This window comes from Lissotriton helveticus, chromosome 1_1, assembly GCF_964261635.1.
Source record: "Lissotriton helveticus chromosome 1_1, aLisHel1.1, whole genome shotgun sequence".
In the NCBI taxonomy this organism is placed as follows: Eukaryota; Metazoa; Chordata; class Amphibia; order Caudata; family Salamandridae; genus Lissotriton; species Lissotriton helveticus.
The window spans coordinates 2,016,111,625-2,016,130,047 of NC_136057.1; the positions used below are offsets into that span (position 1 = coordinate 2,016,111,625).

The window sequence follows — 18,423 nt, forward strand, 5'->3', positions numbered from 1 at the left end:
TATCCTGGAATATTGCGGGCCTGGCAGGAAAATTTTACAACAATGACTGGAGACAGTACATTAGTGGGTTTCAGATAATTAGCCTACAAGAGACCCGGGCGGTTGACAGTAACCCCCTCCATATGGCAGGGTACAAATGTTTTTTTGTGCCAGCTCAAAAAGATAGTTCAGGAAGAGCGATTGGAGGTCTATCATTATATGTAGACCTAAACCTGGAAGGAGTTTGGACCAGCCCATCTTGGTCATCACACACCATCCAGGTGTTAGGGTTTACCAGTCTTGGGCTAAGGTTGACTTTGTTCAACTTATGTAATGTAGGGACTACAAGAGGAAATAATCCTACATTAAAGAAATTAGATTATAGACTTCATCAGGAGCTAGCCTACAGAAAAGGGGCTTTAGAAACCTCCATACTAATAATGGGTGATTTTAATTGTCATATGTGTCCAACCATGTTCCCCTTGAATGCAGACTGGTCCCGATGTCCCATCGAGAAGGGCCCACACTTTGAACACTCTTCAGAGGGAACAGTCCTTAGTAATCTCCTAAAGACCTATGATCTGGAACACACGATTGATTTGGCCCGCCTGGAGGAAGATGGGTCCCTTATTCCAACTTTTAAAGGGAGAGGACGTTCCTCCTATATAGATTATATATTAGCACCCAGGCAAGCAAAAAACTGGATCAGCACAGTGGGGATTGACTGGAGCGTATTTAGCGACCATAACCACCTAACCTTAAGAGTTATACAGCAGGGTCGACCCAAGATATGCCCCCAGGTGGATATTGAGTTGAAGTTAAATGACCAGGGAAGGTGGCTTAGATGGTCGAAAATTGAAGGTGAAGCATTCTATAAAGAATTAATGGTAAAGGGGAAAGTACAGATTGATGAATGCCTAGATCCCATGATAGAAGGGAGTAACTTGATCAGGGCATTTAGGTCGGTGACTAAACTGGTAGATGGTCTACTAAAGACAAAAGCCCCCACAAGGAAAAACATGCAGCCGAGATGGTTTGACAGTAAGTGCTCGCAAGCCCTGAGAGATTTAAAATTTAGTTTAAAATCTAACCCCAGGGACATTCCAAGAATAGCTCAGTGCAGACGGACATACAAACTCGCGCTGAAACAAAGAAAGATCACTCTTCAAACTGAAGCATGGGCAGACCTAAGAGAGGCTGGAGAAAGAAGGGACATGACTCAATTTTGGAGGATTTTTAATAATCCATGCTTCCAAAACAGTAATATCCCTGGGATTGGGACGAACATCTTACCAGAACAGTGGGTATCACATTTTGAGGGATTGTACAATCACAACCAGGATGCAGATCTGGAGAGGGGGAGGGTTCAACAACAGGGCACAGCTAATGAGTTCTCTCTAGCAGAAATAACAGAGGGGATCCAGGACCTCACACGTAACAAAGCTCCCGGCCCCGATGGCTCACCACCTGATTTGTATTTGAGCAATGTAGATCTTTAGGCCCACATTCTTACTAGAGTGTTAAATGCGGCTGTCCAGCATAGTTTACCTCGCTCCTGGTCTACTGCAGTCATTGTTCCCATCTTTAAGAAGGGCAACAGGGACAATCCGCAATGCTATAGACCAATCTCCCTGATTGACGTCTCAGCCAAAATCTTGGGTCGGGTAATCTTGCAACGGCTCATGGAATGGACAGAAGATCAACACATAATCATGGATATCCAGTATGGCTTTAGAACAGGGAAGTCTACAACTGACCAATGCCTTAATCTTTACTTGCTGGTTGCAAAATATACCAAAGCCAGCAACAAAGCTATGTATCTGGGGTTCATGGACCTAGCAGCTGCTTTCGACCATGTTAATAGGAAAAAGCTATGGTGCTTGATGAAGGATATGGGATTTGACCCAGGTCTGATCAACATCCTCAGAGAGTTGCACCGGGACACGACAGCCAAGGTTCGCTATAACACAGAGGGGGGGGACACAGAACCATTTCCTAGTACGAGCGGAGTGAGACAGGGCTGCATTCTTGCCCCTTTCTTGTTCTTGCTCTATATTAAAAACCTAGAGCAGGCTTTGATCGCTTTAAACACAGATTGCCCAAGAGTAGGGCCGCGCCATATACCAGTGCTTTTATACGCTGATGATGCGGTCCTGCTTGCCCGCACCCCGAGGGGCCTGCAATGTTTAATTGATGGTTTTGTTAAATTTATGGACACCTTGGATTTGTCGGTGAACCTGAGCAAGTCCTTTGTGATGTTGGCTGGAACCAAACCTTGTAAGAGGTTCTCATATAAAATAGAGAACCACACACTAGAAAAGGTACAGTCTTTCTCTTACCTAGGGTTACTATTTGACGGAGCACTAAAATGTAGATCCCTAGTGGAGGATCGCTGCACAAAGCTAATATCCATAAATGGTGCCATAGCAAATTTTGGCCGAAGGCTGGGTCGTTGGTCCCCGGAACAGGTCATGAACCTTTATAGTTCGATAGGCTGTTCGAAAGTCACGTACGGATCAGAAGTGTGGGGTTATGTCAACGTGGAGCAATTACAACTGGAGGAAAATAAATATATGCAAAGGATTTTAAAAGTCCCCCAGAGTACCCCAGCTGCAATAGTACATAGCGGATTGGGGAGCCCTTTCATCGAGGACCAGGTCAAGCTAAGGCCCATTATGGCATGGTTAAAAATCTGGGCAAACCCTGAGGCAGATTTAAGCAGACAAATTTTGATAGACTGTCTGCACAGGGACAAAGGGTTACAAATCCCATGGTTAAAGTATTTTAAGGTTACATTGGAGGGTATTGACCAAAAGGACCTTTTTATTAACCCCAGCACCATCTCACGCCTTGATAAACCGAAAATCAAAAGATTGTTGTCTGCTCAGTTTTCTACACGTAGAGCAGAAGGGGAGATGACCAAACACTCTGTAGGTGCCCATAGTTTTATAAAGAACAATGAGGGCATGGAGCCATACCTGTATTTTATGCATAACGCACAGAATAGGTTTTTAATGACCCGTTTTAGGCTCAATTTATTACCACATATACGGACTGATCCGCCAGGTTTTACATTGACAATTGAGCAGAAGGGTGCCTGTGGCTGCGACAATCGGTCTCCACAGGACACCCTTCATTTTGTACTTTTGTGCCCTTTTTTTAAGTATCCCAGGTGTAAATGTTTGGTGGAGATTTAAAAAAAAGAGAAGTTTAGTCATGCCAAAACCGCTTTACTTTTTTTGCAAAGAGCAAACGACCGATGGACACTTTGTTGTATTATTAATTTTATTAAGATTGCAGTGAGGTTAAGAAATACAAGAGGAGAGGGCTAATCTTTGGATCACTCAAGAATATACTTTTTATCTGATTTTATATGCAAATCAAGATGTTGTTTAGATGTAATTTAATTCTATTTTGACTGTAAATATAAATGTAGGTGTACTTATATAGCGCAAACCTGTCACCCAAAGGGCATCCTGGCGCTTGCTTAGGGAACCCGTCCTGGTATTCCCCTGTGAGAAACCCCGGCAGGGTATCCACAAGGTGAAAGCCAGGCATCCCGCCGCGAGGGGCCGTAGTGGAGATTAAGCAAGCTATTGCCCAGAGTTGCAGAGTGTGACCCCGTGATTCGAGTAGGCACCGGAGCGAGAATTGTCGAGTCCGTGGAATTTTTGAGCCCGAGACCCGCCGAGGCGGGGAATCGAACCCTGGTCCACGGTCGATCTCAGCTTCCGGGTCTGCCACCTCTAACCGCTGAGCCACGCTTCTCATGTGTATATATGTGTACTTTTATGATGTTTTTTAATCATCGAATAAAGAATTACTGAACTGAAATGAAATGACTTGCAATATCCTTATCATATATGGCAGAAAGTACTTTAGTCTTTACAATACATAGTCACGCCGTCACCATTCTCACAAACTGCTTAAATACTTGCTGCATAACTCTTTCATATGAAAGAGAGACCTTACTTGCAAACATGAAGATTTAAAACAGAAACTCTAATGAAAAATTAAGAAAACAACTGAAATGTGTTGGAAAAACACATTAAAATCAGTGTTGAAATGGTTAAGCTCCTTACATGGTGCTGGGTATGAATCCCTGCCCTGAGTGCCCTGGCTGCAATGAGGTCTGTATCCCTTGTGCTGATTTTTGTTGTCATGGGGGAACACAAATCATGTGTGGGTGCACCACGTCATAGGCCAAACGCTACCCTCATAATAGTAAAAGTCTAATGCCTTTGCCAGTAGTTAAGCAGCAGGAGCTCGGTGGCGGCAGCATACGGTGTAGTGATCAGTAGGAGTGAACAGGCCTTTTTACTTGTGACGCTGGAGTGAGACATACAGGTTCACTTACTTAAAGGTCTGCTGCATTGTGCTTAACTCACTCTTGTCCTACATCTGTTTGGAGCATAGTGCTGCACAGCGTGTGTGTGTTGTCAATGTGCTGGGTGTATGTGTGTGTGAATGGTACAATACATGTGGGATATAGGGGTATGTGTGTGTGTTATGTGCATGTGCTGGGTATTTGTGTGTCTGTAAATGGAACAGGTTGTAAATAAATGATGCCAGGTCCTTGTAGATTTTGGTTGGTATATTCAGGAGAGATGTTACAATGTAGAGAGGCCCACCAGAAGCAGCCTTCATGCTGCTCAGCCCATCCTCCAACTGACTCCCTTACTCGTCAACATTCCACAGCCACCTCACACACCAACATTCCATCACCACGAGCACACTGGCTGAGCAGCAGGTATAACAGTACAATACATGGGAGATTCTGGGTTCCATTTTGGGAGACCCAAAGCTAACTGAGGAACATGAGGAGGTAGAGTAATCCCCCCAGACAAATTTATGGATTGAGGCATGCCTGTGAGCTGGGTGTGACACATTGGAGGACAGGAGAGCCAGTATGCAGTATCCGTTGCGCACCAGATACCGGATGTTGGTCGAGGACACAGCACGCAGCTTCTCGAAGAAGCGGAGAGGGTGACCGGCGAAATTCCAGCAACCACAACTCTTGACTGCAGTGATCCACAACATGCACCCACAATGATTCGGGCACTCAGAACAGGTGGGCTCACAGCAGCAGCAGCTCTCTCTTTGCTGCGTCGGCCCACAGGATGACTCACGATGATGCAACGTTGGCAAAGGTGTGGGCGCTCAGCGGCAGCAGCTCTCTCTCAGCTGCGGCAGCCCACAGGACAATTCACGATGATGCAAAGTTGGCAAGGGTGCGGGCACTCAGCGTCAGAAGCTCTCTCTTAGCTGAGGTGGCCCACAGGACAAATCACGATGATGCAAAGTTGGCAAAGGAGCGGGCACTCAGCGGCAGCAGCTCTCTTTTAGCTGCTGCGGCCCACAGGACGAATCACTATGAGGCAAAGTTGGCAAAGGTGCGGGCGCTCAGTAGCAGCAGCTCTCTTTTAGCTGCGGCGGTCCACAGGACAAAGGATGATCTTGACCAGGCTGGCACAAAGGCGGGCACTCAGCGGCTACAGCTCTCTCTTAACTGCGGCAGCCCACACAGATTCAGCAAAGGTTCCAAAGGTTCAAATTAAGGCGGGCTCTCAGCGGTGGCAGCTCTCTCTTAGCTGCAGCGGCCCACACAGTGTTAACAAGGGTTACCAGTCCGCGTTCCTCACAGTAGAACTAGAGGCTCCGGATTACTCAACAGAGGCCTCACCTGCAAGTAGAATCCCTCGCACAAGAATTCTGATGGCCGATGGGGTGAATTCTAATGTCCCTTAGACTTCAGCAGGAGGTGCTCTCTATTCAGGCCCTCGGGTAGTTTCTTCAGCAAGCTTGGTAAAAGTTTCAAAGTCCTTTCCTCTGTTCACTCGGACAGAGTTTTGTCTTGACATCCTGAAGAAACACACTTGAAAAAGGTTTCAGCACAGCATTTTATACCTAAAAAGTCTTTGTTCTCTAAAATCACAAATCACTGAATCCAGCCAGAACCAGTTCGGTGGGGTCGGGGAGCACTTGGTTTGCGAGGCGACATCCTGCCCTTTCAGAATCAGGGGGTCTGCTATCAGACACCCAGTGGGAGGTGGAGCCATCATTCACTTTGCCAGGCATGGCCCTGCTCAGATCAAAGAGTCACCCCTCCCCTTACTCAGAATGCCGTTCTCTCTCGGCAGCCAGGTCTGACCCAGCTGGCCCTGCTGCTCCAAAACCAGACGACCACTACACATACTAGCAAAGCCTACAAGAAAGCTGAGGCAAGAACATACCTTGTTTTTAGAAGAGGCATTTTTGAACACGGGCTATGCAAATGATCCTTACTAAAAGATGTATCTCAATGTCCTGAGCTTAAACATATCAAATTTGAATTTCCTATCAGTTTCCTGGGGGCAGGTAGGATTATGGAATATAATACTCAGCCCGCCCATTCTGGCCTATGAGAACAGATAGCCTCACAATAGTAAACAGTGAAATGGAGGGTAACTCGCTATTAGAACATGCGACACAGACATACTTTAAAAGCTGCTTTGGTGGGTAGTGCAAATCAGTGATGCAGGCCCACCAGTAGTATTTGGTCAACCAGCCCTGGGCACACACAGTGCACTTATACTAGGGGCTGACAGGTAAACCAAACAAGACAATTATGGATACACCAATTCATACAGTCATCTTTACACATGGAGCATTCGCGCTGTGGCACTGATTAGCAGTGGCACAGCGCTCAGAACATCTAAATCCAGCCAACATAAAAGATAGGAAGCAAAGAGAGGAAGGGAGACCCACACCAATGATGCCAGGTCTAACAGTACTTTTTGATTCAAAAGAGGTCACTGCGAAGGAACCAGGGCACATCTGAATAAGGAGATTGGGCTGACAAATGAATAATAAAGAATAGGTCTGAGGCCTGGGCTAACCTTTTGATACACATACCACTGTGGCTGACATCCCAGTGTGAACCTCTAGTCACTCCCATACCTGTGTTGTTGGGGTATCAGATTTGGAGTTGTTCCTGCTGTCATAGACTGCTTTCCGATGGAAGGGCAGAGGAGAGGACACTTAAGCAGGAAGCAGTATCCCACATAAACATCAAAGATTGGGACTCCAAATCAAATTTGGTGGTTGGAAATGCACTATACAAAATGGATCTTGAGGCCCCCAAATTTGTCAACTGTCAAGCCGCCAGTTAGGCAAAGAAAAGAAGCTCCGCAAGACTCCTGACCGTGCCCAGGACTAGGAGCCTAGGCCTGCCAGTCTCCCAGCTGAGCGAGGGAACATCGTCCAGGGAATCCAAGATCACCTGCCCCTGGAGCCTAAAGCACCATTGCCTGCCTTCTTGCCAAGACCATTGTGCCCTTGCTAGGACCGCTCATGTGAAATGACACATGACCGTTGCTGCACAGATTGGGTCATTGCCCAAATGCAGAAGTGAAGTTGGTGACCCTGTGTGCCGGCGGAGCCACAGTGAAGATGACTACTTTGCCGATCATGCCATAGCCAGTATGCAGAGTTAAGTCAGCAACTCCATATGCCAGGTGGGGCCGCAGTGAATATTACAGCCATGCTGATCGACCTGTAGCCCTTGAACGGAGTAGAGTTGGTAATCCTATACCTTAGGTAGGGCCGCCATGAAGATTTGTCCATGCTGGTCGGGCCACAGCCTGTGTATAGAGTGAGACCAGTGATCATGTATGTCATGGGAATACCATGAAAAAGAAAGGAATGTGGTCTGGTTGAGACCATCAACGAGAGGAAGAGGCTGCTTTGGTGACCTCTGAGGATCCAAGCCCTAGCAGAGAACAAGGAGCATACCAGCATCGGAAGAGCATCAAGGGCCCTCCAGCCACTGCCTCCACAGGACCTTGTGTGAGGAACTCAAGGACACCTAAACGCTGCCCCTCCAGGGCCTTGTGTGAAGAGGTTACTTGAGACAGCTGCTGCAGCTTCAGCAGTCACAAAGTGGGCCCAATGGGAGACTCTGGTCGTGCAGGTACTGTTGGGTTGGTAGGAATGATTTACAGGCCAGATGATCCAGGGAAACGTGCCAGCCATATAGCGATAGAGCTTCAGTGCTAATACACTTTTGACTTTAATAAGGGTGGGAGTGGGACTCCTGAGACTCAGACTACTAGTGGGGCTAATGTGAATGTTGCCTATAGTTAATGGGGAATACCACCAGCGAGAGAGGAGTGGGACTTAGGAACCCGCCTGTTAAAATACTGGAGCCATGAGCTCGGGGGACTGTCGGTATTGTTTGTCAGTGCCATATTTTACTTTGTGTTGCTATATAAATATTACTTTTTTCACAAATCCATGTGTTTGACTGGAAAATAATTTATTGCTGCTGCTGAAATTTTGAGTTGTGAGCCTGTGTTCCACCCATAGTGTCTATATCCCTCCTGAGAAGCCTTAAACTGCTCGACCCTCACTACCACCAATAGTCAAGTGCTAAAGGACCCAGTAGCTCAAGACCCATTGAAGGTTGGGCTCCAGGACATCAGGAGTTAAAGGCCTTAATCCCCACAGTTGGGCCCAATAACTCCTGCTTTCCCTGTAGCCCTCTGATAAGGCGTCAGACAATCAGTTTAATATAGGTCGCTCTGGCTTTTCAAAAAAAGGTGAAGTAGCTCAGCATTTGTAGAAACATGAAGAAAGATTTAAACTTTTCGATAATTACCGAAGTAGTGCAAAATATTAACATGTTGGCATGCATATCTCCTTTTTGCTTGTCACTGTATAGCTTGAAAAAAGTTACGTTTTATTTTCATTTTTTAAACAGTCGCTTTAATTACGCTCTGTGACCTGACCTGCCTTTCCCTTTTGCTGCTTGCTCAAGTAGCAAGCACTGTGACAGCAGAACTCAACTGTAATAAGTTATTACAGTTGAGCGGTTATATCAGTTCTTTTTAATAGACACCTCAGTGCATCACAAGTCGCCTTTTATAAAGGAATTAGAGACCGGTTTTAATCAAGGATTGCAGAATCCCATGCACTATAAAGCAGAAAAAGATATGATTACAGAGAGGTCACTCCACAGAATTTAGCAAAATATATGACCACCTGCTTATGATTAACTTTGATTTCATTTAAGTACTTATGGATAGCTTTACGTATATGGATGCCACGCTCTGCTCCCCAGCATACCAGCAATCACTCCCTCACCCCCCAAAGGCATCCTTAATGGATGAGTGCCGCTCATCAAAAGGCTGAAAGGATCTAAACACATCACCATAAAGGAGCTACACTGCCTTCATCTGCAAACTCAAATTATCTTAAAAATCAGCTGCATGACTTACAAGAAATACTACACCAAGACCCAAGTCTACCTCGCTAGCAAACTAACAGTATATGGATGTCAAAAGCAGGGAGGAGCCTGACATTGCCAAATTAGAGTTTAAACACTGCAGGAAGGAGAAAACACCAAACACGCCTTCGTGGCATATGCCCCCACAATCTGTAACAACATCCCCTCCAATATCAGAACACCAACTCTCCTACAATTAAGGAAGAAACAGATAACTCACCTTTTCAAGGAACACTGCCTTTGATTAGCTGACTTCTCATTTTTCACTAGCTCTACCACCTCCATCTGTCTACTACCCCTTTGTAATACCCCAAGACGTGCCCCCCTACATGGCCCATTACTAGACAGCTAAGTTCATGCTTTAGAGATACCAAAACATACACACATGCACATATGGGGGGAATTTGAGAGAAGCCACTAAGGGTCACTTTGCTAGTGCATAGGAGTACTTTTCTGAAACACCACCCTCGATTTACCAACACTGGGGCATTGGCAGTTCAGGGCATGGAATTACTGGGTACTAGATGTAGTACCCTGAGGTCCCTCTTAAAGATGGGGAATTAGTGGTGGAATGAGTATTGCCAGTCCTTATTCCCTGGGTTATTCTCCATAAGCCTTCAGCAATTTCATCTCCTCCGATGACTCTTGCACTCAAAATGTGGCGTGTAACTCCAGTTAGCGAAGCTACCAGCCCCATAAGTATAAAGAGAGATAATAAAGGCATAATAGTGTGAATAATATAACTACCTAAATAGCAAATTCAATGACAAAGGCCGCAGTTATGATCTAAGCCAAAAGTATGAAATGGGTTGCAGCAAGCAGTAAGAAAGGAATATTTGTTCTTGGGTGGTCCCTTTAGATAAAGTATGCTCACCCTCCTGCATACATTTACAGAATGTTAAGAATCTTTGAGACACACAAATGACTAACTATATGATGAAAAAACATTTGACAGGATGAATGGTTGGCTGCTGTTGCAAGTGGTTCCCAAGCCTCTGTAGATCTGGTGGACCCCGAAAACAGGAGAGCCTCTGAATTCTCCGCTGGGAGACCAAAGGCAGTAAGACACATATGCAACATTGTGTTTAGAGAAAGTAGACCGCACGCTTGGTTAAATCGTAGGCTAACTTTGTATGATTTTAACCCTGATTTGTCCATGGGCACCCCCCTTTAAATAAAAGGTGGTACAGCTGCATTAATTGTAATACATCCCAAAGTAACTTGATGCCATATAACTCCTCACATTTGCTTTGCATGTTTACTTATTACAATAACATTTGTATTCTTTTTTTTAATAAAAATTACAATACTGCTTGAGTAATCTACTCTACCTAAACTAGACTCCATATCCAACTCCAGGAGTAAGCCTTGACTGTTTAAACTCACTCCTCACTTATGTCAAAACCTGAAAAGGAGACTCTTAGCCTTTCAGTGAGCTCACATTGGTATGTGGGTTCGGAATTTTCCCGCAGAAGGGCAATACTTATTAAATGGATTACTTAGCTGTCCTTGGGTTGTGCAGGCCCGGGATAAATGTACAACGCTAGTATTTTACACAACTACTTGGAACTATGCGCACAAAATTGTTTGAAAAACAGAAAGTGTGTAGTTATGTTGTTCGCCAGCAAACAAAATAAAGTAGTATTTAGTGTGGAACTTACATTTTTAACTCCAATGATTCTATGTAAATGGTTTACAATTTTCAGGTCAGAAATTTATTATCAAACACGTCAAATAAAGTATTAGCCATTAAGTGCACACCATATCTTTAGGAGAGTTTTAAAATAGCATTTTAAGATAATATATTTTTTCTTAAGTATATAGTCGGTGTTAAAGTAATGAATATTTAGATTAGGAAAAATAACTTTTTAAAATAGTTTTCAGAGTCAATTAGTCCTAATCAAATTCTGTTCCATTTGCAAGGAAAACTGTCTTTGAAATCATCAAAGAGAAATTTGCAGGGCCCTATGACCGTGGAGAATATTCGCCTTCTGTGCAGAAGACCCTCTATGACATCCAAGTAATGACTCTGAGCAAAATCCCAGAGGTATGTATCTTTTGGAACAAATTTGCTTTCAATTCTGTTTTTGAAAATATCTTGCATGCTTAAATACCCTCAGTTTGTTTTAAAATGTGGATTGCTCATTCCATACACACTCCGTTTCAAAATAAATCACAGGTTTATTTAATTTATCATTTATATTAATGATCTCTCTGGGTATGTATCTAATCCAGTGTCCCCGTGTAACTCAGACCCCTCAACAACCTGGAATCCCTTCATATTAATACTTTTAGATTGCTTTCTGATCACAGGCATACTGAAATTATTGCATGATTTAATGGTTAAATCTAAGTGCGAATGCTGTGTCCATTCTTACTATTTTACATAATGCATGGACAATGCATCGTAGCTGCTTCAAACTACTTTGACCTGACGGAGGAGGGAAAAGCTTACTGTGGTGAGCTGTGAATAGGAGAATGAAATTAAGATTGATGATGTAAAGTATTGGCCTTATGCTACATCGGAGTGAAAGTCTTCTGGTAATTTAGGTAGATTTTTTAATCCATCTTGAGACAAAGGAGCAGAGGAATGGAATTTTCAGATGGGAGACCTTTGTAAATGCAATGATTTTCCCCAAATATTGTTTCATGAAGAGTCAATCAAGAGTTGACCTCAAGCGTTGATACAGGTTACAAGGAAGCATCATCTTCATGGATTTTCGTGGAAAACACCTGAGTAATGTCTTGTGCAGGAGTCTCAGGATTTTTAAATGTACTTCTAGAGAAGTGGCAAGTTGAGAGACATCAGCACTGGTGAGCACTGGATAGCGCTGCTTTGTATTACTTAGGTTCAAGGATGCTTACCATGAGTGGAGCAAGGGCGTTACCATGCAACTACCCAAGGTTTCTCACTCTAAACCCAATTTACTAAACAAAGTAAACAGGGTTTAACGTGAGAAAACTGTGCCCTTTCAAAGTAGGCACAAGAAAGGAGAAATGCTTTAATTTCTCCTTCCCTTTCCGACTTTACATGTGTGCTGCACTGTGTAACACATACAAAGTGGGAAAAAGGATCCAGTCAGTCTAAGCATAGTATTTTGGACTGGAAGGATAACCCTTTCAGTACAAAACCTATGTTAGACTCACGGAGACACTCTTGCACCCTGGCGCAAAGGTGTCTCTGTGGCGCATGGTAGCTGACTTCAGCGCTGGCGCAAGGGAGAGGATGGAGAGTGCCTTGTTTTAGTAAATTGGGTGCTCTCCTCTCTCCTTTTCACGCTGCACAGCATTGCGGCGGCTGCTGCAGTGCACTACGTGAAAACATTGTAAATCTCCCCCTTAGTCGATAAGGTTGGTAACCTGCAAGATGAATGACAACTAAGGGCCTGAGAACGATCTCCCAGGAAGAAGGAAGGAGCAAATCCAATTCGGATCCTATGTTTCAAACCGAATCGTCCCCCGTTTTGAATGATCAAGTATGATGTGAAGATCTCGTCAGCTTCGACCAAATCATTTCCGAACCCGATCCTGTCAGTCCGACTTATTTGCAGCAGAATCGTGCTGCTCAATGGAGCTGGCTTCCGAAAGAGTGAGTACAATGCACAGTTCGGACAGCCGTATCGACTCGGTCTCAGCGAGACGAAACAGCTGTGGGAATCAGACTTTGGGAGGCGGCAGCGGGACCCCTTCACCTGGGGCCCTCCAAATCTGTCCCGTGGGGGTACCAATGGGTCCCCTCTTTCCATGCATGCACAGTCTGGAGGGCACCATGGGGGTCCCACCACAGGGTGTATGCTTTTCCCCACCCAACACTTTATGCTATGGGAGCCTGTGTACGAGTTCAGTATTCTGGCTCCCATAGAGTTCAATGGGAGTCCAAGCGAACTGAGTCCGTCATCATACGGGTGCATCGTACTCAGTCGCTCCGACTCGTAGAGCACAATTCTCTTGGAAAGCCCTCCGGATCCGAATCATATGGAGGCCTTTCCTAGAGAATTGTGCTCAGCGAGTCTGAGTGACCGAGTATGATGCACCCGTATGGTGACGTACTCAGTTCGCTCGGACTCCCATTGAACTCTTTGGGAGCCTGTATACTGAATGCGTGCACAGGCTCCCATAGCAAAAAATGGGTGGATAGGGAAAAGCATACACCCTGTGTAGGGCTTTCCTAGCGAGATCGTACTTGGGCCCTCAAAGTAGAAGGTGACACTCCGAATGGCTTCTGAGAGGTGTCGGATGCTGGGCCACCAGACACAAAGGCCTATCAAATAGAAGAAATGCAAAGTTAGCAATGTAGAGAAACTGATCTTTGGTTTTTGGTCATATAGGCAAATCCAGGAAAGGCCTACCTAATGTTGAGTGTTTGTGAGATGCACTCCACAAAAGATTTATAATCACAGAAATTCTCACATATACCGATGTGCATCTGTGTGTCCTAAGCATACCCTGGAAGTTGCGTTTGGATCTTCTGATGATGGTCACTAAGGAAGCTATATGGGCATTTCAGAATACAAGTGATTGTGCTGACCCTTGTCTCGCAGCACATGAGACATTGGAGGTCTCTAAAAAAGACAGCTATTTTGCCGTGGATACCTTTTGTAGAAAAAAAGTCAGGAAGGCTTAAGCTCGGTCTACTCCAAAAATCCAAAAAAGGGCTTTGCACCAGGGAGGGAAAGTAGTAGCAGTCAAGTGGTTAATAAAATAATTTGACTGAATTGTTTTAGACTTTCGTGATATTTGCCAGAATATTATGGCTGCCTGCCTGCATTTAGTTACTAAAAAAATTGAAATGCGCTAAGTACAATTTAGTCCCAACAATACCAAGATGACATTTTTAGGCTCAGAAAGGGAAAGTATTTCAAAGAAAAGAATGAACTTTTGATGTAAGACAGATACCCTATGCATACACATTAGAGAATTTAAACAGTAATTATATCGTAGGATGAGTCATAAATCACAAAAGTAAGACTGCAGAGAGACGACGAAATCTTGTGTGGACAGAATTCTTCAATTCTTTATTTCCATATCAATATATCAGCAGCCAGCTGACACGTGTTTCATCGCTTGCACGAATCCTCAGGGCTCAAGCGCTACTGTATACGTATTGTAGGTCGCTCTGCCGGTGATACTTCCGACCCGGTAGGGCCCTTGAACCAATGTGGTATGTAGCAAAGAATGAAGAAGGTCACTGCCGACTGTGTAGAATCAGGCAGGACTCCCGGGAGCTCTGCAGTAAAAAATGAGGTGGCCGAGCGAACAACTCCTCCCAACCATCGGATTCTGTGAGTATAACCGAACCGTCTTCGCAAACGAGTAAATAATTCCCGGATTTCCGTGTATGAGACGAGTTAGTGAAGTTCAGCGCGATGTGCGCGACGAAGTTCCACGGTGACCCGGGAGCCTTGAACTTCGTCATGCACATCGCGCTAAGGTGTTTCGTATGTCCCGCAGTACCCCAGTCTTCAAGGCAATGCAATCTCCCCTCACTACAGCCTTAAAGGCCTCCCACAGCACTCCAGGGGAGTACACCGAGCCCTCATTTAGAGTGAAATAGTCCTCTATTTTGGTTCGAAGGCCCTCACAGAAAACCTGATTCAGTAAGGCTTCAGACGGGAATCGCCATGTAAAAGGCTGGGTATATGCCGGGGGGGATTCTGATGTTTATCAGTACGGGGGCGTGATCCGACAGAGTGCGAGCGAGATGTGAGGTCTCAGTTACCCATGCATGTAAGTCTCTGGTAAGCAGCCAGTAATCTATTCGTGACCAAGCATTTCTATGGTGTGTTATGCAAGTGCCCTCCCTGCGTGTCGGGTGTGCTACTCTCCATGCATCTACCAGAATTAGATCCTTTATTATTTCATGGAGTAATTCTGCCGCCTTAGGGTGATGTGCCCGCGTGGCTCCCTGTCTGTCTAGATCCGCTGATAGGGGAATATTGAAGTCACCCCCCCATAGGAGCGTAATAGGGCCCAGCTTCTGCAGTTCGTGCCATATCTTGCTATAAACGTCAGGGCTGTCGGTATTAGGACCGTATATGTTCACTAAGGCAATAGGTGTATTATACAGCGCTCCCACTAGGATTATGTATCTGCTGTCCCTGTCAGCGATTGTGGAATGTGTTCGCCAGTGTAGGCCCCTCCTTATCAGTATCGCCACCCCCCTGGAATGGCTAGAATACCCAGCCGCGGCTATCACCTCCCATCGTCTGTTCCTCAAAGTGGTCGTGTCAGAGCTGAGCAAGTGCGTTTCCTGCAAATAACAAATATCTATACCATGCCTTGTTAAGTATGAGTGTATGAGTCTGATTTTTCGTCGGTCGTTGAGGCCCCTAATATTCCACGTGAGACATTTCAATGTGTCTATAGTAAGTGCATTCACATGTTCCGCCATCTCGTAGGTCATGTAATAGCAGCTGCGTACGGCATCCGCCGATGCCCCAGTTGTCGGTTGGATCTGTCAAGTGACCGTCCAGGTGTTTCACAATCAATGTACATCAAGTACGTCACATATATCGTAAGGCTGACAGGCCTAACGTCCCATCTTGGTTGCATGCATGGTGACCCAGAAAATAACAATAGTGCCAAAAACAACAACAGGTTCCCCATCCCCCCACCTCCCACACCAACCCACCAACTAGGTTGTGCATCATCGCCCTCCCCGCCCCCTAACTCATCACCAGGGATCAGTTCAACTAGAACAGTAATTGCGGGAATTATCCCAGAGGGAGCGCAGTGTGGCCACCTACTTGCCCCGTACTTATGACAGGGTGACCAAGCGCTGGTGTGAACACTGTCTCTCAAGAACCCACTCATGCCATACCGTACATCATGTCAGACGAGTAGTCCAGTTTTCTCCTCCACTCGGGTATGCCTCTCGCCTCTCCGCTGCGGTATGGTCTCAGACATCCATCCACAGAAATTCGTCGCAGGGGGGGCGTAGTTATTATTCAACATCACTTAGCCGGTCCGGATTGTCCTGCTCCCCCTGATTAGTTCTCGGTTTCTGCTCTTTCGCCAAGTGCTTAGCGTATTGAAGCGCAGCTTTCGCATCCACGAAAAACGTCGGCTTCCCCGGACCCTGTACTCTCAGTTTTGCGGGATAGATTAACGCATATTTTGTGCCCATCTGCTGAAATATCTTTTTTGCGGGAATGAACTCTCTGCGGGCTGCTTGTACCTGGAGAGTGAAATCTGGATACATCTCTATGTTATTGCCATTGTATTGTATCTTGCCTTTTTCTCTGGACAGCCTCAGTATCGCGTCCCTGTCCCTGTAGTTCAGGATTCGGGCCAATATTGGTCTTGGCGGGGCTCCCGGTTTAGGCGTGGGCCCCAGCGATCTGTGCGCCCTTTCCACTAAAAACATTGAGGACAGGCCATCTCCAAAGAGGTCTTTCAGCATGGTCTCCATATATCGCTCCATGTTCGGAATGTCCTTGGATTCCGCCACGCCCGTGACGCGTATGTTATTTCGGCGCGAACGCGCTTCAAAATCCTCATTTTTCTGTTGTATTAGTTCCAAAACCTTGTCCATGCCTTGCACTTTCTTTTCCAGCTCTGTCTGGCCCTCTTCTGTTTCGGTCACTCTTGTTTCCAGCACGCTCACTCTTCCCTCCTGCTTGTCCATTCGCCGCGTGATGCCATCCATGCGGGCAGCCAGGGTGTCCATTTTAGCATCGATCGCTTGCAGGCTCGTTTTCAAGTCCTGGAACATATGACAAATGTCCTCTGCTGGGTACTGTTGCGTGCTCTCTCCGCCCGTTTCCGGCTCAGTTTGGTCCTGATTCGCAGCTTTCTGCTTAGTTTTATCAAATGTAATTTTCGGTTGCCTCGTGTCTGGCTTCCCCATGGTGCCAGGCGTCTTCCAGGCCCCGTCTTGGCGTGTCTCGCACTGCGACTAACTCCACACAGGTATCAGGCCCGGTCAGGTTCGCCTCACACGTACCAGGCGTCTCTTCACCGTCGATTCCGGGATTACTCCAAGCACCAAGTCTGCAGTCGCGTCGCTAATATCGGATTTATAAACTATAGGCGCTTCTGCTGCTATCCCTCTCGTCGGCCTATGGAGTGCACCAGCGCCCACGTGGTAGCAAGGCCTAGCTCGTGGCGCAGGGCCTGTTTCGCTCCTTATGTCGCCTTCTCAGGGTGTTGCTCACCGCAAGTCGTCCCGCCGCTGCCCCAATTAGCAGGCATCGGCCATCATCAGGTGTCTCTGGCAGGGCACTAGAGAATCCCCGCTTCCGCCCCTATCAGCTACTGTATGCAGGACTGATTGGTAGTGCAGGCCGTCCCGTTCCAAAATGGCGCAGGGGAGCTCACCTCGGCGAGTCCGATGTTGTGGCCGGAGCTGTTTATGGTACGATCACCGGGCGTCTCGCCAGCATGGCACGGGCTCCGATCAGCTATCCTCCGCACTCCCCGGCCCGCAGACAGCCTCGGCCCGCGCAGCTGGTCTCAGCAGGGGCGCCGCACGTCTCCCCGCCTCTCTCCGTGGCGGCCGCTCCTTCTCCACCCGCTCCGATGTTCCGGCCGCAAGGCGGTCCGCTACGGCACTCACCCTGTCCGATGGTGTCTGTGAGGGTCGCCTCCCACCCGGTAGCCGCTATCTTTCCCCAGTCGCCAGCCGCGGTCCGCTTCAGCCCTCCTTTCCGCTTCGCGTCTGCTCCGTCGCTCTCAGGCTGGGCGTAAATCCAGTCCCCGGCTTATCTTCGCACGCAGGCTGCACCTCCCCAGCCAATCACCGGGCAGCGGAGCCAGTTGCTTGCATTCCGCGTCCCTGGATCCGCTGGACGATCGACTGGAGGATCAAACAGATAGGCAGGCACTCGTTGGATCCAAGATGCAGCGTCAATGAGTCGGATAAATGACGGATTATTAGCTTGGTCGGCGGAGCCGCCGAGTTAAGCAGCCATTCCGCTCTGCAGCCAAGCCACGCCCCCTGGCTGCTGATATATTGATATGGAAATAAAGAATTGAAGAATTCTGTCCACACAAGATTTCGTCGTCTCTCTGCAGTCTTACTTTTGTGATTTATGACTCATCCTACGATATAATTACTGTTTAAATTCTCTAATGTGTGTGCATAGGGTATCTGTCTAACAATTGTTTTGGTTCCACCAGCTTGCTGGTTTGACCATTGAATGGTTTTAAAGGTTTTCCATTTACCCAGTTGCACCACC

The 18,423-nt window shown here is 46.5% G+C and overlaps 1 protein-coding gene across 3 annotated transcripts in view; it reads left to right on the top strand.

The window, feature by feature from the left end:
- Nucleotides 1-18,423, top strand: part of LOC144755616 (uricase-like) — a 256,599-nt gene that overhangs the window by 234,952 nt on the left and 3,224 nt on the right. For all 3 annotated transcript variants that reach the window (XR_013594943.1, XM_078644737.1, XM_078644749.1), the window contains one exon: nucleotides 11,168-11,291. Coding sequence is in view for 2 of the 3 variants with exons in the window: in XM_078644737.1 (XP_078500863.1) it covers nucleotides 11,168-11,291 (124 nt within the window). In the remaining variant the exon portion in view is untranslated. The remainder of the gene's footprint in view (nucleotides 1-11,167; nucleotides 11,292-18,423) is intronic.